The 26,360-nt window shown below is 44.1% G+C and overlaps 1 protein-coding gene across 5 annotated transcripts in view; it reads right to left on the reverse strand.

Annotated features, from left to right (window-relative positions):
• MAP2K6 (mitogen-activated protein kinase kinase 6) overlaps positions 1–26,360 on the reverse strand; it is a 97,152-nt gene that overhangs the window by 19,486 nt on the left and 51,306 nt on the right. For 3 of the 5 annotated variants that reach the window (XM_084862378.1, XM_084862381.1, XM_084862377.1), the window contains exons 2-10: positions 17,914–17,980; positions 11,090–11,138; positions 10,121–10,234; positions 8,704–8,823; positions 7,083–7,199; positions 6,396–6,447; positions 3,764–3,891; positions 2,240–2,317; positions 958–1,097 (exon numbers count right to left, since the gene is read on the reverse strand). In XM_084862378.1, the coding sequence (XP_084718504.1) occupies positions 958–1,097; positions 2,240–2,317; positions 3,764–3,891; positions 6,396–6,447; positions 7,083–7,199; positions 8,704–8,823; positions 10,121–10,234; positions 11,090–11,138; positions 17,914–17,980 (865 nt within the window). Of the gene's footprint in view, positions 1–957; positions 1,098–2,239; positions 2,318–3,763; positions 3,892–6,395; positions 6,448–7,082; positions 7,200–8,703; positions 8,824–10,120; positions 10,235–11,089; positions 11,139–17,913; positions 17,981–21,146; positions 21,243–21,380; positions 22,025–26,360 lie in introns of those variants that run through there. The other 2 variants (XM_084862379.1, XM_084862380.1) reach the window with 2 other exon arrangements.

A 26,360-nucleotide genomic window follows, 5' to 3' on the forward strand; every position in this document is an offset into this window, starting at 1 on the left:
CGCATCCCTTCCCGGCATCACTCACAAAGATCATTAGCATCTGGGTACATTAGGCACCGTGGTCTCTATGCAGACAGAAACCATGAGATTTCCTAGAGAAAACTGCCCCCTCTCCTGCTTTCCTCCATTCCGCTGGCAGTGCTGATGTAAAGTTTACAGCATTCACGTGGCTCCTTTTATCTTCCCATGCCATCTCTGCACTCCCTTCTCAGGCCCCTAATGCTGTCTGTCATACCACCGGGGCATGGAGAGTAAGGTGACCAGAAGTCCTGCTTTTGGAGGGACAAATTGTTAAAAATCGGCACTGTCCCGCCAAAAGCGGGACATCTGGTCACCTTAACTGTAGAGCCAGTTAGCAAGTACTTTGTAGGAGACAAGGAAACAGCCTACCAAACAACAGAAGCCCTTTTAAGACTTCCAGATATCTTAGTAACACTCTGAAATTAGCCCTTGCCTTCTTATCCTACGTAACCCTTTGCATCTTACTTCCTCATTTCCACCCGTGAACCTCCAATGGGCCCCACCACCTTTCTCTTTATGTCCTAATCAACATCCAATTGCTTAACCCTCTCGTAGCAGAGTTTCTCACTTTGATGACACGAGGCACGAGGTTTCTCCTGCTTGGAATACCCTTCCCTCCCCTCCTCGCCTTTCACTCAGAAAACACATCACATGGTGTCAGCTCAGGATTTACCTCCTCCAGAAATGCCACCCCAACATCTTTTCTCTGAGCTCCCCAAATATTCTAGAAACATCTGCACCCCTGGACCACCTGCCTCAGCCTGAGCTCAGTGAGGGCAGGGGCCGGATGGAGGCATCTCTGCTGCTCCAGCTCCGAAGGCTCCCTCCTCAGATGCGCTGGAATGAATGCATGCGTGATGGACCAGACCAGTGGAGGAACTTCTCCGAACGCCTGCTCTCCCTGCACCCAGGCGCCTAGGAGGAGGTTTTTCTTACCACTGCGAGGTAAAGTCCACAAACTCTTCAGAGAACTTGTCTGCGGGCAGCTGCGGTGACGGCTCCTCCACCACCTGTTTGAGCTGCTGGAAAGGAGTTCCCCAGGAGTCGTAGGGAAACCGGAGGATAGCCAACTCAATCTGGTGGGGGGGGGGGGGGGGGAGAGAACAAGGAGATTCACTGAAATCGGGTCCCCTACAAAATCTGCTGTATCTTCTCGCAGGAGAACCAGGGGGAAGAAACTATGGGGAAGTCCAAATACAATTTCAGGGGAAAGAAAACGAATCTTAAATTCTCTAGCAACCCTCCTCCACCCACTCCCCACCTCTGCCGATTTCCTAGTGCTAGGGATGGTCAGATAGGATCTTCCTCAGCCTGTTTAAAACCGGGTCCTCCCCCTACCCATGGTGGCACTTCAAAGTGATAGGCACTTCCTTGGTGTATTTACTTACACTTCATGATTGAAAGCAGCCAGATTTTCCACCTCTCAGCCTGAAAAATGATTCTGGGCCCTAAGACTTTTAGAGCTGTGTACAGCTGCTGCCCCCTGCAGGTCCCGGGAACAACATAAAAACAACGGAGGCCCCACGGACTGATCTTTTTTTGGACCTGAGTAAAGGCCGCTTTGCTGTCATAGATCACATGTGTGCCTGGCGGGGACATGAAGTAACGCATGGATTAAGCAGCTGCTGTGCCTGGGAAGGAGCCAGGAGCGCCGTGGAGAACTCAGCCCCTGGCCGTACACTGAGCACCACAACCACCAAAGTCACCACCAGGCACTGATCGGAGAGCCTCAGGGCTGAGCCTCAGGGAGTCACACTATCTGATCATGTCTTTCCACTACACCTGAACTCAGCAGCCACGACATCTATCATAACCAGGTTCGGAGATGCACCCGTCCTGGGTAACACAGCTCTGACAGGGTCCACACGCACTGGCACTCTTTTGAGTGGCTTAAGCTTCCTTGACCCTTGATTAGAATAATTTAATTTTAAGAAATCTATCAGGACCTATAGTCGGACCCTCTCGTTTTACAGATGGGAACAGTAAGACCGTCCATCCTCTACTCAAGGGCATACGGCTACTTAGAGGTGGAATAAAGACCAAACCCGGGTCTGCCCAATCCCAGCTCTGCATTTCTCCTGCAAATACTGCAAGCCACTGCCACTCAGAACCCCCTGCCATCTCACGCCAGAAGGATGCCCAACACCAGCAGGGAGGGCGTCTGCCTGTCGGTCTCATGCCCCGAACCTCATCGCCCACGATGGTTATCATACGCTACCATGGTGATGCCCAGACTCCAAATGTCAGACTTCACACTGTAGCCCTTCTGGTTGAGCTCCGGGTTTATCCTTTCAGGCTGGAGAGGAGACAGAAAAAGACAGAGGTGACATTCTTAGCTCAGTAAGTCTCTGGGGGTGAGGGCAGCATCAGTTGCCAAGGGAGTTGTCAGAAGCTGTAAATGCTGCCTCCCAAGCCACGCAGGCTCACCAACGACCATAAATATCAGTGTCGCCACAGTTCTTGCCCTCATTCTACATGAGTCTTCTTGGAGACAAGAATAAATTACATTCCCCTCACAATCAAAACTGGCTTTCATTTTCCTTCAGAAGAAACGGGATACCATGCTGCTTTGCCAGTCCAGACTGATCCTTGTTAAAAACACCAAGAGTCCAGCCCAGCCAGAGTGGCTCAGAGACTAAGTGTGGAGCTATGAACCAGAAGGTCATAGTTCGATTCCCGATCAGGGCACTTGATGGGGGCGGGGGGGGGGGGGAGAGGCCAGGGGGGGCGTGCAGGAGGCAGCCCATCACTGATTCTCTCTCATCTCTCTCTCCCTCTCCCTTCCTCTCTGAAATCAATAAAAAATATTTAAAAAACAAACAAACAAGAAAGCATCTTAACACAAAACAAAACAACCAGCCTAACTGGTTTGGCTTAGTCGATAGAGCATTGGCCTGTGGACTCAAGGGTCCCAGGTTCGATTCCGGCCAAGGGCATGTACCTTGGTTATGGGTACATACCCAATAGGGAGTGTACAGAAGGCAGCTGATGGGTATTTCTCTCTCATTGATGTTTCTAACTCTCTATCCCTCTCTCTTCCTCTCTGTAAAAATCAATAAAATATATATTTTTTTAAAAACAACCAATAGTCCAACAGTCCAGAACTCAGTGAAAAAAAAATTTAGGAAGAGTCCCTGGGCCACTGTCTGGTGTTAATAAATTGATGCACTTGTAGTTAAACAGGGACAAGAAGTTTTTAAATTCCAAGCACAAAGTCCATTCAACATGGAACACAGTAGGAGTCCTGCGAGTTAAAGGGCCCCGGTCTCTGCTGACGGCAGTGAATCCTCACAGCTATGAGTTTCTCCCAGACTAGCCTGAACGGCTCAGTTGGGTCATTTAAATTCTTTTTACTGTTCTGTCTTCAACAAACAAGGTAACATGCCCTTGTGACTCAGGGTGGGAAACTGTGTGGGCTGCATGCATTATTTACATGTTTTTCAAACAGTATATCTTTTTATTTGTTTTTTGGTTTTGTTTCTAACAATATACCTTTTTGCTTGATTTATATATATATATATATATATATATAGAGAGAGAGAGAGAGAGAGAGAGAGAGAGAGAGAGAGAGAGAGATGAAGCAAGTGACTGAGAATTTCATACAGGAAATGTTTAAGAAAAAAAAGGAAATGCAGCATATTTCTTGGGTCTTAGTTATATTTCCATTTCCCCTCCTGTAGACATCCAGTTCCTATTCCCTGGTGCGGTTTGCATTCCGATGCCGCCCCCAGCCCGGACTTACAGCCATGTACGGTTTGCATCCTGCATCGATAGTTTTAGCCACCGAGTCTACAAGGTAGCCACTGATGCCAAAGTCGCACATCTTCACCTGGCCCAGAGCATTGATCAGCACGTTGGAAGGCTTGACGTCTGAAAGCAAGAACAAGGAGAGGCCATCATCCCAGCCTGCTCTGAAGATGCATCGCCCCGACCTGCCACCAGAGGGCCTGAAACCTCCATTTCTCCTCAGCCTCCTTACCCTGGGGCCACCAGAAGAGTAAATGCCACTCTGATTCACTTACATACTTATTACTTTCAACTTAATTTCTATTTCATGGATTATCTTTCTTATAGGATTGTGTGAAGCCACCAATGGATAAGAACTGTTTCATCAAAAAATAAAAAAAAAGAAAGTAAAAAGAAAGAATGAAAGGAAGAAAGAAAAGCCCAGCAGGCATGGCTTAATGGTTGAGTGTTGACCCATAAACCAGGAGGTCATGGCTCGATTCCCAGTTGGGACACATGCAGAAGGCAGCCAATCAATGGTTCTCTCTTATCACTGGTGTTTCTATCTCTCTCTTCCTCTCTGAAATCAATTTTTTAAAAAAAACATGTATTTTTTTTTTTTAAAAAAAGAATTGTTTCTTCTATTTTATCATCTTTATTCTTCCCAGCTCCCATCATGTAGTAGTAAGAATTTGACAAATTATTACTGAATCAAATGCCCTATTCCATGGGCATAGTCTGAATTATTCGATCTGAATAAATCCTAGTGACCTGCTGAACACCTTTGTAATGAACACTATACCATACACTTAAAACTCTCTTATGGCCGAAACCGGTTTGGCTCTGTGGTAGAGCGTCAGTCTGCAGACTGAAAGGTCCCAGGTTCAATCCAGGTCAAGAGCATGTACCTTGGTTGTGGGCACATCCCCGGTAGGGAGTGTGCAAGAGGCAGCTGGTCGATGTTTCTCTCTCATCGACGTTTCTAGCTCTCTCTATCTCACTCCCTTCCTCTCTGTGAAAAATAAATAAAATATATTTTTTTTTAAAAACTCTCTTATGATCGGAGTTCTCACATGAAGTGTTCTTATGCCAATAACGTAATTTTTAAAAGCCCAGTTTTGAATGATCTACTGCACAGTTAGTGCAGGAATAACAACCCATGGAATGAAAGAGCACACTGTGACGTAACAATACACCAAATACAATAAAACCAGCCAGTGTTGGATGAAGCCCCTTTAAGAGGTGTGTCAGAGGTCACAGAGTAGAACTCATCATGAACTCAGATATTCCTGAGACCATGAGGCAGGTCACAGAATATACATGTAGATGGAGGGATATTGCCGAGAAAGATATGGCACCTGTCCAAGTAGATGAACCATTGTTATCTCTGGATAATGGAATTAAAAATTATAGTTCATTGTTCCCCTGGGACACTGCTCACAAAGTCCATGTAATTGGAAAAGAAAGTTATTCTAAAAACTTTTACAATTATGATTTATAATGCCCCTTTCAATGGAATGGTAGGCATAGCTTTCCTTTACTTATTGTTTAATTGTATATACATTCTCCCAGATGATGAATATTTCATCATTTTAGAATAAACCCTTATCAATTGGGTTCACATCTGTTGGTGATCCACATTTTTCTTCCTATCTGGACTCTGTCCCACTTCTTCTCTTCTTCCTCTTTCCTATTTTTCCAATTTTTAAGAATAACAATGGCAACAGGCATCCTTTGGCTCAGAGAACATAAAAATTACCAAATTCAATGTCTTATTAGCTATCAGTACTTGCCATTAATTTTTCCCAAAACCTGGTTGAACAAATCATGTCCTTGTTTTATATTTTACCTATATTAATTCTCTACTTGGTACTTGCATATTTCTCATGGGCTTCCATGGGTTTGTTGTATATCTGCTTATTTCCCTATCAAGAATTCCTGTTTAGAACATTAGTAAGAATACATTTTCTTCTCAGATACCTCTCAGGGCATCTATTATAGGGCTGTAAAAATACAGTGCTGCATACTGCTGGAGAAATGAGTATCAGAGAGAAGTGGGTAGATATGTGGGTTGAGGAAAGATGGAAGAATGGATATATGGGTGGGTGGATGGATAAAGAGATAACAGGTTGATAGGAAGGAAGGGGGGAAGGAGGGAAAGAAAGAAGAGACACATCTACCACTGTTTTCATTTTATCTGGCCTCCTGGAATCTGAAAAGGCTGTGCTTTAGACCACACCTTTTCACAGCTGAATGTGCACAGAAATGACCATCTGGTTAAAACGCAGCCAGTTGGTCTTGGGACCCACAGTTGTACTTTCTATCAAGCTCCCAGGTGAGGGCCAGGTTGAATGAATGTTTACCCTATTCTCTGGAACTGTCCATCAGGTGATCCCACAGCTCTGCTTGGTAACAGGTATTTTATATTTGACTAAGATGTAATGTACAGAATATATAGCCCATGCCTTCTGAGGCCCTTGGATAATATAAAGAGCAGCCATTTGTAGGATTTGCGATCCAGTCCCAAGGGAAAACTCTGCAGTGCTCTTGCCTGACTCAATCCCACTCCCAGCCATTGTGGGGTAGAACTCAAGTCAAAGACCCAAATTCTAGGGGAGGAACAGCCAGGGCAGCCCCAGGATGCTTACCTCGATGGATGACGGAGAGCTTACTGTGTAAATGCTCTAATGCTTTTACAATCTGCAAGAGAAACACAGGATAGGTTGATGTCCCCCATCCCTGAAAAGAAATCAAATGATAAGCATGTCCAGGTTGATTATCCCTGACTTAAGGTCACGAGGTGAAGTATTTTCTCAGAGTGGTGGTCCTTTCCAGAAAAATACACAGGAAGTTACACGAACTAGACTTTACCCACCAGAAAGGACTCCATCCTAAAGCAGAGAGTATGTTTCACTCCTATACCTTGGTTTTCATTTGGTCTCAAGTATTTTTTTCCCTCCACCCTCCTTAACCTCAATAGCTTTTAAGGGCAAACACCTTCCTTCCATTTCAATTTTTTTCTGCTTCCTTCTATGCTTAGGAGTCCTATGAAAATGTGTAATAATCTACAAATAAAAATTAAATGGTATCAGAAAAAAGACACCAGGAATGTAGTCATAGCAGATGAAGGCACAACGGAGAGGCCCTTGAACTGAAAGTTTACCACATTGAGCTAGAGGTCAAATCTGCTGCAGGGCTCAGAGGGAAAAGCATTCATCTCTCCATCCTTAAGTACATCCTTGCATTCTACGGTAGCGTGTCCTCATATTGGGGACCAAAGACACAGGAGGCCTGGGCGTCTCACACTCTCCCTGTAGGATCCGTTGTGTACTCACAGAAACTGCTATTTTCCCTAAGATGTCCTCTGGAATGGTTTGGCCTTTATCAATCACTTGTTTGTAGAATTTATCTAGCGATGTATCCATGAGCTCCATGCAGATCCAAACATCACCCTAGAGAGCAATGGGTTCAGAGATGGTTAGAGAGGATGGAAATGGGAAAAAGAGAGAACAGTGTGCACCTGTCAGGAAGAACTACTTCTTGCCTGAGTTTTCAAAGGGAATGGACAGTTTCTCTTCAAAATCTTAGGAGTTAATTAAACAAACAAGATGATCCCCAAGGAGCAAACAAGCAGACAGCCGAGCAGAACTGGCATGTGATCTCCTACGCTTTAGTGAAAATAGCATCGGAATACTCAGAGAGGCAATAGAATGCCCCAAATCCAGGCCTTTACTGTGACTAGTCCTAGGAGTTAGGTCTAGAGGCTTGCACCTTGGCTGACCTTCCTTCCATTTGGAGCACTGACCATAGTCAATCAAAAGGCTGGTTTGAACAATGAGGTTGAAGCATTATAAAAGCAGAAATAGAGCAAAGAGAGAAATATAAGTCTATATAGTACAAAAGCAGGCTACATAAAAACATAGCAAGAAGCCAAAAGGAAAGAATATTTCACATCATATTTAATATTTATTTAATTTATTCAATTATTTGAGAGAGAGAGAGAAAGAGAAAGAGAGAGAGAGAGAGAGAGAGAGAGAGAGAGAGAGAGAGAGAGAGAGAGAGAGAGATTTGTTGTTCCATTTATTTTTGCATTCATTGGTTGATTGTTATATGTGCCCTGATCAGGGATCAAACCCACAACCTTGACATATTGGGATGACACTAACCAACTGAGCTACCCAGCCAGGGTAGAATATTTCATATTTTAAGAGTTATATCAAAACTAATCAACAGACAATTGATAGAGACAGTTCTGCCAAAAGACAAAACAAAACAGAGGAGAAAGAGCCATAGTGTCTTGAACAGGACACAACACATCTGAAAACCATCATCTCTGCCAACTTTACACCAGGGCAGCATGCTACCAATGCAAAGCCCCAGACTCTAGGAGACCTGTCCATCAAGAAAGAGGACCATGATTTGGAAACAGCCTAAGTGCCCATCAGCAGATGAGTGGATTAAAAAACTGTGGTACATCTACACAATGGAATACTACGCTGCTATAAAAAAGAAGGGACTTTTACCACTTGCAACAGCATGGATGGAACTGGAGAGCATTATGCTAAGTGAAATAAGCCAGTCGGAGAAAGATAAATATCACATGATCTCACTCATACGTGGGATATAATGATCAACATAATTTGATGAATAAGAATAGATCCAGAAACAAATGGGGGCGGGGAGTGAGTTAGAGAGCAACCAAAGGACTTGTGTGCATGCATATGAGCATAACCAATGGACACAGGCACAGCTGGGGGGAAGGGCGTGCCTGAGGTGGGAATGGCTTGTGCTGGGGCGTCCAAGTGGGGAAAAGGAGACATGTGTAAAACTTTAGGCAATACATACATTAAATTCAAAAAAGATAGAGCACCATGATGGTGCCCAACATTTACGTGATGAGAGACACTTCTCTGTGAGTGAATGTTCCCCTCAACTTGGAACTTAGGGGTCACCTACCTCCCGGAAGAGCGCGCCGTAAAAGGTGACCGTGAAGGGACAGTCCACTGTCCTCATGGAGACATCCAGGTCCATCAGTAGCCTTTTCTGCTCCTGGCTATTCACGGTGGCCCGGATCCGCTGAGGGGGGGGATGCACAGTAAAATGCAGGGTTACTGCTCTGAGGATGAAGCTGGTAATGCCAAGGGGACCTTAAGGAAAACCTCCCTCTCCCCCACCCGAAACAGTACACAAAGCCATGGCACAGTTTCTAGAAACAACCCTCAGGGATTGGCTATTTGTAACAAAGGAGAAATGAGGAAGATTGCTATTACTGATTTCCCAAACAACCCCTGGTTCAAAAAACGAAACAACCAAATAAGTGATAATATATTTTGGAAGATGTGCAGATGTTTGGAAATGTATTTCCAAATTACAAAAACAGTCTGGTTTATCATATCACATCTGTTCAGTGCAAAGAGGCCACAGTAGGAATGACTCTGGCTAATGCAGAGTCCTTCAATAAAGGCCCAAAGATCCACTTTGGGAACAAGTAAGAATCGCTGAAATAAGCAGCAGCTGTAAGAGAACTGATACAGCTGTGGGGGAAGAGAAGGGACTAAACAAAAACGGAGAAATCCTTCGTTCACATCCCGGTGCTTGTGGGAAAAGAGGAACCTCGCACATCAGCAAACAGAGCCTTACAGAAATGCCATTATTTCATTAAATCACAGGAACAATACATCACGAGGTGTTCACATTTTTTGCCTCCTTAGCAAAGAGTCTGCAGGAGAACAAACTGAAAATTCTACAAGGTAAGGAAAAGGTATCTCCATTCTCCAGAAACAAAGGGATCCAAGTCATCTGACCACCCACACTCTTAACAATGGCCCAAATCTATTAATTCATTTAGAGATGGCGATTCTCCAAGGTCCTCCCGGCATCTACTCAAGAAATATGCAATGATTGTACATTTCTTTTTATAGCGCAGAAATTATGCAAATTCACTCAAGATGTATTTTTACCCTTCCTTTTTTCCACAAGTGGAGACAATTTTCTCCCTCAGTTCTGATTTCCTGAGTTTTAGGGACACTTCTTTAAAAGTCATAGCATGTAGAGTAAAAGAGAATTTTTTGAGACATAACAACCAAATGCAATATGTGAACCTTTGTTTGGATTCTAATTAGAAGAACCAATAGGGGGACAAAAAAAAAAAAAATTCAAGATCATCAAGATAATCTTCATTTGGACCTGGTTGTAAGTGATAATTAAGGAAGTATTGTCCACACATTTGGAGAGCAATCTACTCCCTACAAATAATATTTTTTGCTTCACCCTTTAAAGATGGTTTTGCTTCTGTGAAGAACGCTGGTTCGCACTGGGGACGGACAAAGGCACACGCCACAGACAGAAAACCTTTGGGGAACGTCCACTCTACCTTCACCGCCATGATCTGCCCGCTGGGCACATGTCTCATCTTCTCCACCACTCCGTACGCGCCTCGGCCCAGCTCCATGATCGGCTCCAGGTCATCTGCCTTCACCTCAAAGTTCTGCAGGGGAGAAACAGAATGCAATAAGAAAGAGAAAAACAAACTGAACAACAGACTACCTTGTCCTCTCTCTGGTTTCTCCCAACAGTGTAAGGGTTATTTCTGGTCCCGAAGCAACGGGTCTCGAAGGTTTTCCAAGCAGCCACTGAAAGTCAGAAGCAGTGGGAGATGTTCAGACTTCCAAAGCATGTCACTTGCCTGTCACGGGTGATATAGAGGTCCAACTTCAATTTAGCTTCCAAATTGCTCTGGTTAACCTGTCTACACTGGTAGACATGCCTCCTTAAATACATGTGTATGTGCTGACGGATGGCAGCTAGGTCTGTGCTTGGACTTTGAGAAATGCTCCCTCTCCACAGAGGAGGGATCTGCTATCTTCAATTGCCTTCCACAGCAGCCTGATTTCAGCTTGTCATTCAAAAATATCAAGCCCAGCCAGCATGGCTCAGTGGTTGAGTGGTGACTTATGAACCAGGAGGTCACGGTACAATTCCCGGTCAGGGCACATGCCTGGGTTGTGGGCTCAATCCCCACTGTGGGGTTTGGAGAAGGTAGCCAATGATTCTCTCTCCTCACTGATGTTTCTATCTCTCCCTCTCCCTTCCTCTGTGAAATATATATATATATATATATATATATATATATATATATATATATGTATGTATTTATGTATATATATATATATATATATATATATTTAAATATATGTATTTATGTGTGTAAATATATATTTACCTTGTCTTAAAGTTTTTTATCAAGAGTTCCACATACTACTTTTTAAATTCAAACTTTCTGTTCTATCCCCGGACAAAATATTACAGAAAATACTTTTCAATGAGACATGACTTTTCTCACCTGGTTTCCGATAGAAATGCAAGCTTTGGAGTCTAAGTCTCGAGGCGGCCTAAGGAAAACAAGGGGGAGAAGGGAAATGTGAGCATTTAATCAAAAATGTCCTTCCCAAATCAAATGTGATTGGAGAGATGTTTTCCTTAGAAATAAGGAGGAAGTTTATCAGTAACATAAAGCAGCATACAAGTGTTGACGGTATGGGATTTGGAATAAAACACATTTGGGTTTAAATTATTTAATCTCTTGGAGCTTCCATTTCTTTTTTAACCTGAGGATATTGGTATACCTACCTCATAGAGCAGGAGTATCAAATACTTACCTCAAATAGAGTAAGAGTACCCAGGAAAGTGCTTAGCAGAATGCCTACCATACAGTAAATATCCAACAAATCTGAGCCATATGAGTATAGTTATATAATAATATTATTCCAGTACGCCTCAAACTTTGTTTTCATCTCAGAACACCAAGTGCCCAGTGAACCCTTACTTTTTCCATAACTATTTTAAAAATCACACAATAATTGGAAAAATGGTTAACTCACAAAATTCACAGACCGTAAGAATTCAAAATCTATCAGGTCCCTGCCTTTAGAGATGGGGGAGAAAAGGTCTGGGAAGGTGAAATGACTCATCCAAGGTCACAAAGAACCCAGGCCCCCTGATTTCCAGGTCAGAATACTTTCTCCTCTCTCAGGCTGCCTGAGTCAGCTGTGACAGTTCTTCTCTGCAGAGTGCACACACCGTCCGAGGCTCAGCCCGGCAGTACGAGGCCTGCCGAGCCCGTGTCTCCATCAGACAGAGCCCGGCCATGTGTTTATTTCTACTCCTTCACTGCTGCCTGGACTGATATCAAGCCACTTAAAAGAAAGACGTTTGGCTCTGGCTCTGCTCCTAACGAGGAGCTTAGAAAAGCATTTTCCTGAAATAAATGCACCGAAAACATCACGACACAAATCGTATGTGCCAGGAAACATACTGTTAATATGGCCAAATAATAAAGCAACTGGGGGGCCGTCCGTGCCAGTGCTGTCTCTAGGAAAACACCAGGAGGGACAGAAGGCACGGCAGAGGAAAGGAAGAGAGAAGAGAGCCCTTTGCCAATGATAACTTTTCCCAGCCCTAATGTATTACACTTCTCCCCCTTCTGCTGCAACTGAGGAAGGAAAACAATGAGGGAAACGTAGGGATGTACACAGATATAAACATGAATCTTGCACTTTCTTGCTAAGCCTTCTCTCACCTCAAAATCCCTTCGAAATGCACAGAATAAATTTCCTGGACACACTGAAAACCAGGGCCAGAGAGGGAGAGAGGGAGAGCATGGAAAACACACATGCACACACTAACACACACACACATGCACATGCGGACATGCCCAGTGACGTATTTATATATCATGTGTTTCTGAACAGGGAATGTTTCTTGAGAAACACATTTCCAGAGGAATTAAATTTGTAAAAATCCAAGTCCTCGTTCTTAAGCTTTCCTAAGCTATTTTTCTTCAGCTGTCACTATTTGTGCGAATTAAAAGAAGTGGAACTTGGATAGAAAGACAAATATCACTTGAAAGGTGTGACTAGTATAAACAATAAAAAAAAAATGTTGCGATTGTTCAGCATTCTTCCTCCTAAAAGCAGCAGAAAGAGCTGCCTCCGCTCTCTTGTTATCCAGTGAGGGTACCGGGGAGCCCTCCTGCAGGGCTCCTTGTCCGGGATGCACACCAGGGCTCAGTCCCCAGCGTGGGGTTTGCAGAAGGCAGCCCATCAAGGACAGTCTGTGGCCCAGCTGAGAGTGATTTTGACAAGTTAAAGGTTATAAAAATACCAACAACAAAGAATACCCGGCAGAGGCCACTGGGGCCCAGAGGGCCTAAAATATTTGCTCTCTGGCCTTCTGCAAAAAAATTTGCTGACGGCAGCTTTGTACTAATTGCGCACCATACCTCCACCGATGAGGAGGGTTTGGTGCCATTTTGCAGGCTGAGGAGAATGAAGTGCAGAGAAACTGCTAAAGCCACAGTCCTCAGCAGAGCTGCAAATACAACTAGCATCACCTGACTCTGAGGAAAGGATGTATGCTGAAAACCGGGTCAGGTGCTTTACCTGCAGCTCACGAATTATTTAACCTCCCTTCCCTCCCTCCACACACACACACACACAGACACACACACGCAACCTTTTCCTGAGTGCCATTACACACACACACACACACACACACACACTCACACATGCAACCTTTTCCTATGAGTGCCATTACACACACACACACACACACACACACACTCACACATGCAACCTTTTCCTATGAGTGCCATTACACACACACACACACACACACACACACACGCACACACACACACACGCACACGCACACGCACACGCACACTCACACATGCAACCTTTTCCTATGAGTGCCATTATTCCCATGTTCCAAATGAGGTTAGCTAACCTGCTCCCATGTGGGGAACCCAGAATTCTAATCCAAGTCTGACTGAACCCACGGAGCCTGCTCTCAACACTCAGGCTTCCCCTAATGAAAATGATCGATCCGCCCACGGCCCAGGCCGGAGGGCTCGGCGGGTCCGCCAAAAGCATCAGAGGACCAGGCCAAGACTGGCAGATGGGATTGGGTTAGCTGACACTGTGTCCCGTCCAAGGCTGGGCTCGTAAGTCTGCCTGGGGCCTGGAGTCTCTGGGTAGGAGGTTTATTCTGTGGGTGGATGTTTTCTGTCACTTGTTCAATATTTTCATCCGCTAGGGGAAGAACCAAGCCTGTGACAGAATTCCTTCCCTGGAAGGTATTCCAAAGGGCACCTAGCGTTAGTGTTTTATATGAATAACCAGCGTTGGTGTATTACAATTATTTATTTATAAATACCGCATGAGTAATCAGCTCCCTGGTTATTGTCACAAGTCTTCTTCTTCTATCCAACATTAGAGAACTGTCATTGAAACAAAGGAAATCATTCAAGGCCTTTGTAAGAGATGGTGAGATTAGAACCCAGAGCTGTACCACGAAATCTTCTCAACTTCCCTCATTCATAGCCAGGGACCATCTGGCCACAGTCTCTCCCCGTCTAATCTGTGGCTAACAGAACACACCTGAGGACCAGAGAGCCCTGAATTTGAATCTAGTTCTCCCATGTAATAATAGTGCTGGGATAATAATCACAGCAACTCGTGGCGCTACCTTCACTGAGAAATGACAACGGGATACACAATGAGATGGGATATCTCATCTTCATAGCAACCACGTTGTTGTTTATTCCTATTTTCTTGTTCAGAAGGGGACACTACGTCTTAGGAGGGTTAAGTAACTTGTCTAAGGTATTCAACTCATGCAGTTTAGATCCCAGCTACAAACCTTGGCATTCTATCATCACAGCCTGAAGTCCTACCCACAAGGCTATGCTCGACTGCTTTTGAGCAAGACACCTGACCCTTTCACAGGTCTGTTTTCTGACTTACAAAGGGAGAGTTTCTTGTGAGGGCTAAGTGAAAGAATGCTGACTGGCACAGAACCGACGTAGAATTAGTTGCTGCCGATCAAGTGAGGGGACAGCTTGGAAACCTAAGTCAAAGACCCATTGGCATCAGTTACTGAGAGAAAAGGCCCAAGCCGGGGGACCACACACATAGAAGTAAAGAGAATGGAGCTCTGTCCCAGGCTATTTATTTTTGCGTAGTACAGCAGAAAGAGGGCAGGGTATAAATGCTAAGAGTCACCAAGCCAACCTCAGAGAATTGCCAAGGAAAATTCAAAATGTGGAAGCCACTTCTTTAGGAGTAAAACTTCAAGCCTCTGTATTAAAATAACAACAACAATAATGAGGCTTTCCATGGGTGAAAGTGGTGTAGTCTACAATAATGCTTTGCGCAGTGAAATAGGAAAGTATATTCACAGTTTATTCTATCCCCTGAGGAAAACACAACACAGAAACTACTTTTATCTTCGCATGGCTTTATAGTCATTTGTTTGTATGAAGGCAGGATTTATGGTGGTTTTCAAGTGTTTATAAAATATAGAAAATTAATGCAAATTAAAAGGTGAAGAAGAAAATTTTTAAAAGGGAAGTAATATAAGACAGTTGAGAGATTGATGGAAGAATATACCCCAAAGAATAAATAAAGAACATAAATCAATAAAAATGGAAACAGGAAAATAAAGTTGGTTCTTTAAAAAAAATCAATAAAATCAATAAAACTCTAGCAAGATTGACACAGAAAAGAGATAAGACAGACACAAATTACTACTGTCAGGGGAAAACCCCATTAAAAGATATTCAGGAAATACTATGAATGACTTGACTCTCATAAATTCAACAACTTAGAAAAAATGGACCAGTTCCTTGAAAACCAACAACAACCGAAACTTATCCATGCTGAAAATCATCAGCTGACTAGTCCTGTAACTACTAAAGAAAGTGAATTTGTAGTTAAAAAGCTCTAGGGGTAAAAAATACACAAGCTTGTTTTGATTCACTGAAGAATTTTAGAAAACATTTTTTTAAAAAGAATAGTATATATTGAAATATTATGTTGTATACCTGGAACTAAGATAATATTATATGTCAATTTTATCTCCAAAATATTTTAAAGGAATTAAGACCTATTGCATATAGTGCCTGCAAAAAAAGAAAAAAAGAACACTCACCAACTCATTTTATGAGGCCAGTATTACCTTAATATCAAAACCAGAAAATAATAGCACACACCAAAACAACAACAACCCCACTACAGACCAACATCTCTCAAGAACTTAGACAAAAATCCTCAACAAAATTTTAGCACCTAGAATTCAACAATATATAAAAAAGTAACACCCTAATCGATTTGGCTCAGTGGATAGAGCATCTGCCCTCGAACTGACGGGTTCAATTCCAGTCAAGGGCATGTACCTTAGTTGCAGGTTCCCTGGCCCTGGTCAGAGTGCATACAGGAGCAACCAACTGATGTGTCTCTCTCGCAATGATGCTTCTCTCTTTCTCTCCCTCTCCCTTCCTCTCTCTCTAAAAATCAATGGAATAATATCCCCGGGTGAAAATTAACAAAACAAAACAAAAAAGTAATATACCACAACTGAGTGGGAATTATTTTGGGTATTCAAGGCTAGTGCAAAATTTTAAAAATCTATCAGTTTAATCCATATCAACAGGACAAAAAAGAATCTGTGGTTGTAGCAACTGATTTGAGAAAAAAATGTTTTCAACAAAACTCAACATACATTCATGATAAAAAAAAAAAAAAAGAAAGAAAAAACTCCCAGAACACCTCAACCTCAGGAACAGCGTCTATAAAAATCTAATATGCTGAATGGTGAAAGATGAAATGCTTTTCCTCAAAGATGAGGAACAAAGCAAGGGTGCCTGCTCTCACTAATCTTACTGAGCACAGTGCAGGAGTACAGGACATTCTAGCCACTGAAATAAGGTAAGAAAAGAAAGGTTTAAAAATAGAATTTAAAAAGGAAGAAATAAAAATACCCCCCCCTTTTTTTTTTTGCAGAAGGCATGGCTAGCTATACATAAAATGATAAGAAATCTACCAAAAATCTCTTAGAACTAATAAGTAAGCTTAGTAAGGTCACAGAGCAAGATCAACACAAAAATCAATTGCACATTTAGATACCGATAATAAAGAAGTGGAAACCAAAATAAAATAGAAAATAGAATGCCATTTACAATTGTTCTCTCCTTCCCCTCCCAAAAAATAAATAAATAATAATAATAATAATAATACTTAGGCTAAAGCCTAATGTTATGATGAAAACTACAAAATACTGATTTAAAAAAAAATCAAAGTTAATCTAACTTCTTGGAGAAACCTACTGTGTCCTTTGATAGGAAAACTCAATGTTAGTAAAAAATGCCAATTCTCCCTAAATTATAATACATAGGTTAAACACAATCCCAATCAAAACCTCAGCAAGTTTATTGGAAGACATCAATAAGCTTATTCTAAAACTTACATGAAAATAGAAAGGCCCTGAATTGCCAAAATAATTGTGAAAAAGAGGAACCACGTGGAAGGAATTGCTCTCCCTAATGCTAACTCGTACTATTATATATAGCTGCAGTCACCAAGTGAGTGTGATGTTCGCAGAGGGACAGACACACAGATCAATGGACAGGGAACCCAGAAATCGATCCATTAGGTATGCTCAATTAGTATTTTACAAAGAAGCCAAAGCGAGTCAATGGAGGAGGGGTAGCCTTTTCAACAAACGGTGCTGGAGCGCTTGAAAATGCATTGGCCAAAACCGAATAAAGCTCACCCTCAACCTCAGGGAGAGGGTTGTCCTGCTTCTCCAGGACTTGAGCTCACTTGAGGACTTGGGCCAAAGCCTCAACTAATAAAAAATTTTAAAAAAGTGTTCCTTTACCTCATTTTGCCTTCTGTTTATGTGGGATAGGATCTAGGTGTCGGGAATCTGAGTTCTCATCAAAGACCATTTTCCATCTCACCCCGTTTTATAGTCGTGGCTCTCACAAGGATTTACTTGTTTGCTCAGATCTATATGGAAAAGGCCAAACAGTCCACACCCGGAGCCCTTGCTGGACTAACGGGGGACCCCGTCTGCCAAGTGCATCTGTGGCATTCCATTTCCAGCCAGCCAGGCATGTGAGACACTGAGTTCAGAGCTACCCATTCACTGCAGACTGACCGACCTAGTGTGATTAGTGCAAGTCTCAGAAGGACGAGCACTCTTCCTCCTCACCACTCTTCCCAAGACCAGGATATTGCCCGCCGGTACAAATGTGAACCCCCAAACCCCAGAAATCTATAAAATGTGGGTGTTTGGATGAAGACCATGATCTTGCCAACTTACGTGGAACTGGTCTGGGGCTGTTCAAATGCTTCTTTTGGGATTTTGAGGCCAGGGTTTCGCTTCTTGCCTGCAGGGAAAGACATGAGGGTAACGTTAGGGTCTGTGTCACCGCACTAGCACAGGGACAGGGCGGCAGCAGCAGGAGAGGGCTGACCTGGGACCGTATCTCTCATCTCCCCATTCAGGGCTCCACTCCGTGCCCAGGAAGTCTGTGAGTGACAAATGCCCACATGGAAGGCTGGGCAGAGCTGCAGTCATGGATAAGGTTTTCCGCAGTCCAGGGGGAAGATGTCAGTTTAAGAATGCCAGCTCTTGGCCTGGCCGGCATGCTCAGTGGTTGAGTGTTGACCTATGAACCAAGAGGTACAGTTTGAATCCTGGTCAGGGCACATGCATGGATTTCGGGCTCAGTCCACAGTGTGGGCTGTGCAGGAGGCAGCTGATCCAGTCTTCTCTCTCATCATTGATGTTTCTCTCTTTCCCTCTCTTTTCCTCTCTGAAATCAATAGAAATATATTTAAAACAAAAAAGGAATGCCAACTCTGTTTATCTAGGAAGACCTCGCCTTTCTCCCTGATGGGAATTTGTCATTCCAACTTCTCTCTTATACAGGACAATCGTAATGGTAGGCAGTGTTGGTTATAGGTGTGTGTGTTTTTTAATGTCAGTGAAACACAGTCACCCTTATCTCAGAATCCCACCATCTTCTAAATTCCCTGTGAACAACTGATAGAAAACCATGGAGGTAAAATTAAAAAAAAAATTTTAAAATACTTTCCCACCGTCTGCCCTGCCCATTCTCAACCGCCTGCCAGAAGCTGAAACACCTGAGAGAGAAATAGAATAATATTTATTTACATTTGCCCTGTTCCAAAAAGGATTAAGATAACAGATGGGTTCATGCAAGGAGGTTATCGCTTCTCCGGGAGCCACATGGGCACGTAACCGATGTGTTCATCGCGGGGCTGAAACCACAAGAAGGCTGAGCCCAAATTATTTTGTAGATGAGTGAAAAGAACAGACTGAGAAGTGCCAGCTCAGGAGACAGATCAGAGGACATTGCTGTGGAAGGGCTGGGGATTCTCCTCATCTAAGGAGATCCGAGGTGTCTCCTGGCGCCAAAGCAGAGCTGCAGAGGACACCCAGGTGCCATTTGCCTTCTCACCTCTCCTGCTTGCTGCCAGTGAGCAGGCGGAGCTGACTCGTGCCCTGGACAAGGTCCTGGGGAGGGATTCTGCAGATGCAGAACTTTAGAAATCAAGCCTTGTACCTGCTGGCTAGACAATGACTTCCAAAGACTCCAAGGACTGCTCACCATTACAGAGCCAGCTATGACCCAGTCAGAATCGGAATCCAGGTTTCTGGACCTCCAGGTCAGAGCTCTTTCCACTGTTTTATGATGGAAAAAGTTTAGAGATGATCAGAGAGAGAAGGGTGATGAAAGTATGGGATTTTTTAAAACATATTTTTATTGATTTCAGAGAGGAAGGAAGAGGAAGAGAGAAACAGAAACATCAATGATGAGAAAGAATCATTGATTGGCTGCCTCCTGCACATCCCACACTGGGAACCAAGCTGTAATCCAAGCATATGCCCTGACCAGGAATTGAACCAATGGCCTCTTGGTTTGTATGTTGATCCTCAACCACGGAGCCACATTGGCTGGGCTGAAGTATTAAATTTTATGTTAAAAAAAAAACAATTTTCTACAGCCAATGACCTCAGAGTCACTTTTCCTCTGTCTTTCCATATTCTCAATTGTAAAATGAGGAAGTAGCATCAATACCTACCTTATCTATATATATAAAAGCCTAAATGACTGTTACCACTGAATGACTGAAATGATCGGTTGACCAGTCGCTATGACACACATTGACCACCAGGCAGCAGGAGCTCAACACTCTCATAGCCAACCTCCTATGACCCCTCCCCCAACCCCACCAGCCAGCCCCAATAGGGACTGGGTGAGATTCCCTGATTGGCCAGGCCAAGGAACCCCCACAACATGCACAAATTCATGCACCGGGCCTCTAATCCTATGTAATAAAGAGCTAATATGCTAATTAGACCGAACAGCTGAAGGACCTTCTGGGTGTCCTTCCAAACAACCTTCTGGATGAAGCTGGGGCTGCAAGGACCAGCCGAGGCTCTGAGAGGATGAGGGCTGGCTGAAGCAGCCGGGGTTGTGAGGGCTGAGCCCCCTTGCACGAATTTCGTGTATGGGGCCTCTAGATAGACTAATATGATAATCAAATGGGATACCTATAAAAGGGCACGGAAATACCTTAAGTAGCTGTTAATTATAGTCATTCAGAGAAAGAATCTGTACAGTTACATTAACGAAGTCATGTAAAACAGTGATGAAAAAACTGGCCATATTATCAAAGCCCACTACAATTTGTAATTGAGTCTTCTACTTTTTTTGCTTCCCACGCATTCAAAATCCAAAATCTAGTTCAATTCTGCCCGGTTGTACAAAGCCACGGGGAAAGGCCTTTTAGGACCACCTTCATTATAACAGGTTCCCTCCTCATGTCGGCTTAACTATACATTTTATCAGATTCAACACTCACCACTGACTTCCTTACACCTGGAACTCAGGGCCATTTAGCACATGATACTAAATTAGCCAATTGCTGACAATACCCCACGCTGCACTGTGACCCACTAAGAATGCTAGAAGAATACGAAGGGTGGGACCTGATTGTGAGAATCCAAATACTAGGTAAGTGGCCTAATTCCCATCTCTGGGCCTTCATCAAATAGAAGGGGAACACTGTGTTAAATGAAATCGTCTAGTACCCAATGAATAACAAACTCAGATAGCCAGGTACAGATGCCAGTATAGGTGGCAGGTGATGCAGGCAATCCCCAACAGCCACACCCCGATACTTCCCTTGCCATTCTGAAGATAACCTTAAATAAGCATACAAACCCGCGATGAAAACCCTCCAGGTGTCATTTCAGCAAACCCAAAGCAGATGTTATTCCTCCAGTCCTACATTTCTCTCTCCTTCACTTCTTCTATCTCCGCTCTTACAAGATACACAACACGAGAAAAACAGCTCTTCATGGAGCAAACCTCTTTGGCCAAACTTTCACAGAGCAAAGGAATTACACCATAGCAATGAATTATTCGCCATTCCTTAGTAGCAACCGATCATTACACTCTAACTCCACACACTCAGCACGTCTATACAACGGAACGGTCGATGAGAGAAAGAGAGAGGTACCTTGTGGCACGGAGACTACTGGAATAAAGGACCCAGACCACAACCAGGTCTTGGGGTGTGAGAAAGGCCCTGTGTCCTCTTCTGACGGCACAAGAAAAGTAGTTCCAGGAGACACGGGACCCAGCTGGATTACAAGGCTGGAAAATACCCTGCCTTCCTCTTAAAAAGTAGATCGAATGGCACAAAATTCACAAAACACACACACACACACCCCACATTCCATAATTCACTTACGTGCTCGCCCCTGCAAACACAGCCCCGTGAGAAGCCAGCAGAAGGGACTCCGGTGAGGCTTTGCAGGCTGCAAGGAGGGCTGGCGGGCAGAGACCCCACATAAGCCATGCTCTGCTCAGCTGCCGAGACCACAGAGCAGCAGAAGGAAGCAGCACTGAGCAGGCTCCACCCTCCTCGAGTGCCGATCTGATCGCAGCAAACCTCCCAGAGTTTATTGTTCCCAGCAAAGGGCAACTTCAGAAGGAGGGAAGGGAAGTGGGTCCATCTAGACAGCGAGGCGTGCCGTTCATCACGAACCAGACCCAGAGGAATAAATCGATACGCTCATTCTGCCCAGCACAGCACTCTGCAGCCTTTCTGTAGAAATGCCTCTCTCCTTTCTTAAAAGGGAGGAAAACAGTCTGTGGTCCATGTCAAGCCGTGTTGATTTCAAAGCAATCTGTTCCCGCTGGTGAGGCTGCCAACTGGGACGCTCAGGTTGGACATGGTGTGACAAGAAATTAAGGAGGGAGCAATGTGGATAATAAAGCTAAGTGGCCGAGGGTGTTCCACAGCATTTCCCCTTGATATGCTAAAGCAAAAATGACCCCCCAAAAAGTATATCTGAACATAGGCTCCATATACGTTACATGCTAGAAACCAGCCTCCTCAGAAAGAGAGAATTCTGTGAATTTCTGGCGGTCTCCTCAAGCTGTGCCCTTTTATTGGTGCAATCTGCAAAGGGTGAGCCTCCCCGGCCTGACCCAGCCCGTGCAGGACTGTGTGACATCAGCCCGTGTCACGCCCATGCCTGTTTTCTCTGAAAACATTGTAGTTGTGTCACCCTCCCCCCTACACACACACACAAACACACACACACACACACACACACACACACACACACTTGCAAAATTCATCTTAGAACAAAGCTGGGTCACTGTGATCCTGGCCTGGAACAAAATGGCACTGGGGGGGAAGGGAACACACCAATCCTTGCCCATGGTTAGAACACATTTCCCAGGCCACAGAAATGTGAGCCGCCTTTGCCCATACGGAAAATGATGGGATGGGGTACACCAGACCTCTTGCTCGGCGCCCATTCGGAGAGGCAGAGCATAAAGGGCCTCTCTCATGTGCCTTATTACATAAAACAGAGGCCCGAGCGCCCGTGCCAACCCAAACAGGGGGAGAGTCCCACAGGGTCAACAAAAGGTGGCACCGTGAGGATGTGCTGACACCCAGATATTTATCATCTTGGCTGATGGGGGTAGGGGGTTGGGGGGACGGCGGTGGGCATAATGATGAGGGTCTATGATTATTGACCCAGCTTTACAAAAGGATGGCACTGCTCCCAGGGCCAGCTTTATTTATTTATTTTTTTTAAACCTGTTTCCCAATGTGAATGGGGTTGCCGGCCAAGTAGCTGGCAACCTGGAGGCCTTGGCTGCCCTCTCCTTAGTCCTTGCATCTCGGCTTCAAGTTCCAAGGGGAGCTGGCAGGAGCTCCGGCAGAGAAGTGTCATTCTCTGTTGTTCAGTTGCCATGATCGGATGCAAAGCAACAACGGAGGAAGCAGGGCCAGTGAAGGGGGTGCAGGGGGAACGCTGGCTCTGCGGAGCTGACGTGAAAGTGGGCACACATGCTCCCCTCTCCCAAATGCTGGATCTCGCCCACCCCCAAGAGACTCCAACCCGTCTGCCAGGTGTCTTGGGGATTACATAAAAGTTAGAGGAGGGAAGTGCAAAGCTACCACGTGCAGTCATTTTGATTTCAAGGAGGCAGCGGAGTCTGGACTTGACCTCCGTGTTCCCAGCGCCTACAGGTCTGCAGTCCCCTGGTAGACGGGAACTCAACCTTCTGAACTCACCTCACTGCACACCCCCCGGAGCCTTCCCAGACCTTCCGAAAATCACTGTCCTCACTGACCGACACCTAGCACAGTGGGAACTGGGTGCCACCTTCCCAGATCTCAAGCATTTTAGTTTAAAATGTCCACTGTGTTGCCCAGCCGACATGGCTCAGTGGTGAAGCATGGACCTAGGAACCAGGAGGTCACGGTTTGATTCCTGGTCAGGGAACATCCTCAGTAGGGAGTGCAGGAGGCAGCCAATCAATGATTCTCTTTCGTCATTGATGCTTCTATCACTCTCTCCCTCTCCCTACCTCTCTGAAATTAATAAAAATATATTTAGGAAATAAAATAAAATGCCCACTGTGTCTACAAGAGATCTCCAAGACCATCTTCCATTTATATGCCTCACAACCTTTTCTCGCAGTCTCAAATTATTTTTGTATTTATGTATTTATTTTTGCATGTATTTATTACTTATTGGCCTACTTCCCCATATAAATTCCATTGTGACAGCCATTTTGTCCAGAATCTGAAAGGTTGTAATAATTTTTCAGGTTCAGGCTGAAGAGGAGACGTCAGCTATGTTTTTCAGTAAAGGAGTGTCATGCCATGTCCTCCATGTTTCCAGATAATAAAGTAATGAGATCCATCTTTTATCTGCAGGATGTTCTGAAACTATGTTTCACACACACACACACACACACACACACACACACACACACACATAGATAGAATTAAATGAAAAAGGAAAGTCAGGCCAGTTGGGGTAGTGGTGGGAGAAGGCAGATAAGCACTTGCAATTCAAGTGTGTTAGGTGTAAGATGCTGGAGGAGCATGGCAGATTTCAAGCTGGCAAATGGAGCTTCAGAGAGATGGGCGAGTGGAATATATAGGCCTGGAAGTGACAAACAGAGAAGTAGAAAATTCATGAGCCAGGCAGGGAAGCAAGAAGAGCCTGGGAGCAAGGGCAGCCAAGGTCAGGACACTTGGAGACAAGGAGATGGGAAGGAAGAAGTGTCATGAGGGACAGGAAGAAGCTCTGGGTGTGTCAGAGGAGCATGAGCCAGCCTGTGGAGAGCAGCACTGACAGCTCCCTTCTAGGGGTCCTTGCAAAGACTGAAAGCACTCCGGGGGTTTCCTAAACTCCCTGTGATTGAAGCTCTCCTTTTGGACCCGGCAGAGTTAAAGTTTGTCCTGTTACGTTAACAATTTGGGGCTACATGCTCTTGAAAGAACCTAAAAGCCAAATCACAGCCAATGGCCTTGAGTTGTGGTCTGCGCCCAGAGAGAAGGTAGGAGGCAGGCAGCGGTTAGATGGGAAATCCCCGCCGTCTGTGCTCATCTCCTTCCTCATTTAGATGCTGCTTCATTCATGAGTTTTTATCAAAAGGAAATGGAGTCACGAGAGTGTTAAAAAGTTCCACTTTAAAAAACCAAAACATGGCACCGGGTTACACACACATAAAATGTAATGGTGTGTTGGATCGTTGCAAATGCTCACTGCGTTTTGGTTTAAAAAAAACAGCATTCATATTTTAGAGATAAATACTAAAATGCCTACAAATGAATAACATAATTCTAGAATTTGTTTCAAAATAATATGGTGGGCAGAGGGGGATATGATGAAATAAGATTGACCATGAGTTGGTAATTGTCAACACTGGTCAATGGACTCATGGCAATTCATTTTATGAATTGAGCAAGTTTGAAATTTTCCAAAATATAAAAAATTTTCTTAAATGGAGACTGAATCACAGAAAACTCTCATTTAAAAATTACAAAAGGAGGATAGTTGAGAAATTAACTGCAAACTAAGAGGAATGTGTATTGGTAGATGGTCCTCAGTGGATGCCCTTCACTGGAACAAAGGAGGAGAAGGTGCTGGCCTCCTTCTGATTCTTTCTTTAAATAAAATATATGTGTGTGTGTATATATATATATATATATATATATATATATATATATATATATATATATTCTTTATTTCAGAGAGAAAGAGGGAGAGAGATAGAAACATCAATGATGAGAATCATTGATTGGCTGCCTCCTGCACATCTGCACATCCCCTACTGGGAACTGAGTCCACAACCTGGGCATGTGCCTGACTTCCTGGTTTATGGGTCAACGTTCAACCATTGGAACTACGTTGGAACACTAGCCAGGTTCCTTCCAATTCTTTCTAACTTGATACCATCTCAAAGAAAAAATCATAAGAAAAAAATGTAGCCCTTTCTCCAAGCCTACAGCACATTCTAATATTCTTTATGTCAAGAAGGTACAAAGCAATATTAAAAAACTTGGACCCTTGCCAGTTTGGCTCTGTGGATAGAGCACCAGTCTTATGGACCAAAGGGTCCAGGGTTTGATTCCAGTCAAGAGCATGTACCTTGGTTGTAGGCTTCTCCCCTCAGGGCTCATGCAGAAGGCAATCAATTGATGTGTTTCTCTCACATCAATGTTTCTCTCTGTCTCTCCCTCTCCCTTCCACTCTCCCTAAAATCAATGAAAAAATATCTTCAGGTGAGGATTAACAACAACAACAAAATAGTATCAGCAGGATTCTTCCCCTTGAATCCCACACTCTTGGCCAAAGAAACAGAGGCTAATCCTCTGCATCTTGGTTGTGTCTGCAGTATCGCATCCCCTTCCTCTCCAAGGAGGCTGGACACATTTGAGAGTGTGTTTTGCAAACCACAGCCTGGCAAAAGATGGAGTGGCCTCTCTCTTTAGTTCTGCCACATACATACAACCCCCTGGCTTAGTGCAATTCCCAAGGGTGGCACTGCCAGTTTGAGGTTCATGACGGGCCATTAAAAAACCAAGACGAAGGAATCACTTTGAGAAAACCACTCAGTTTAAGCATTAGATTTTCCAAAGAGCGAACCCTCATTTACAAAAGCAAACAACTTATGTTCAAAACAGTTTTCCTTATGTCAACTGACTCACATTTCAAAATGGCTTCAAGTCCTCAAAGAGCCCTGACGGGGGAATTGAGAGACGCAGGCCCTTAGTTTTCACTCCTGAATCAACCAGCGTCACCTTGATTACAAGGCATTGCTTCAGGTGGCACTGTAACGCGTGGCCTCAGAAGAAGTGGAATCCTCCAGTCTTAGGTAATGAGTCTAGAATTTGTTCTAGGCCAGTGGTCGG

Source organism: Pipistrellus hanaki, assembly GCF_964339955.1.
Source record: "Pipistrellus hanaki genome assembly, chromosome: 16".
NCBI lineage: Eukaryota > Metazoa > Chordata > Mammalia > Chiroptera > Vespertilionidae > Pipistrellus > Pipistrellus hanaki.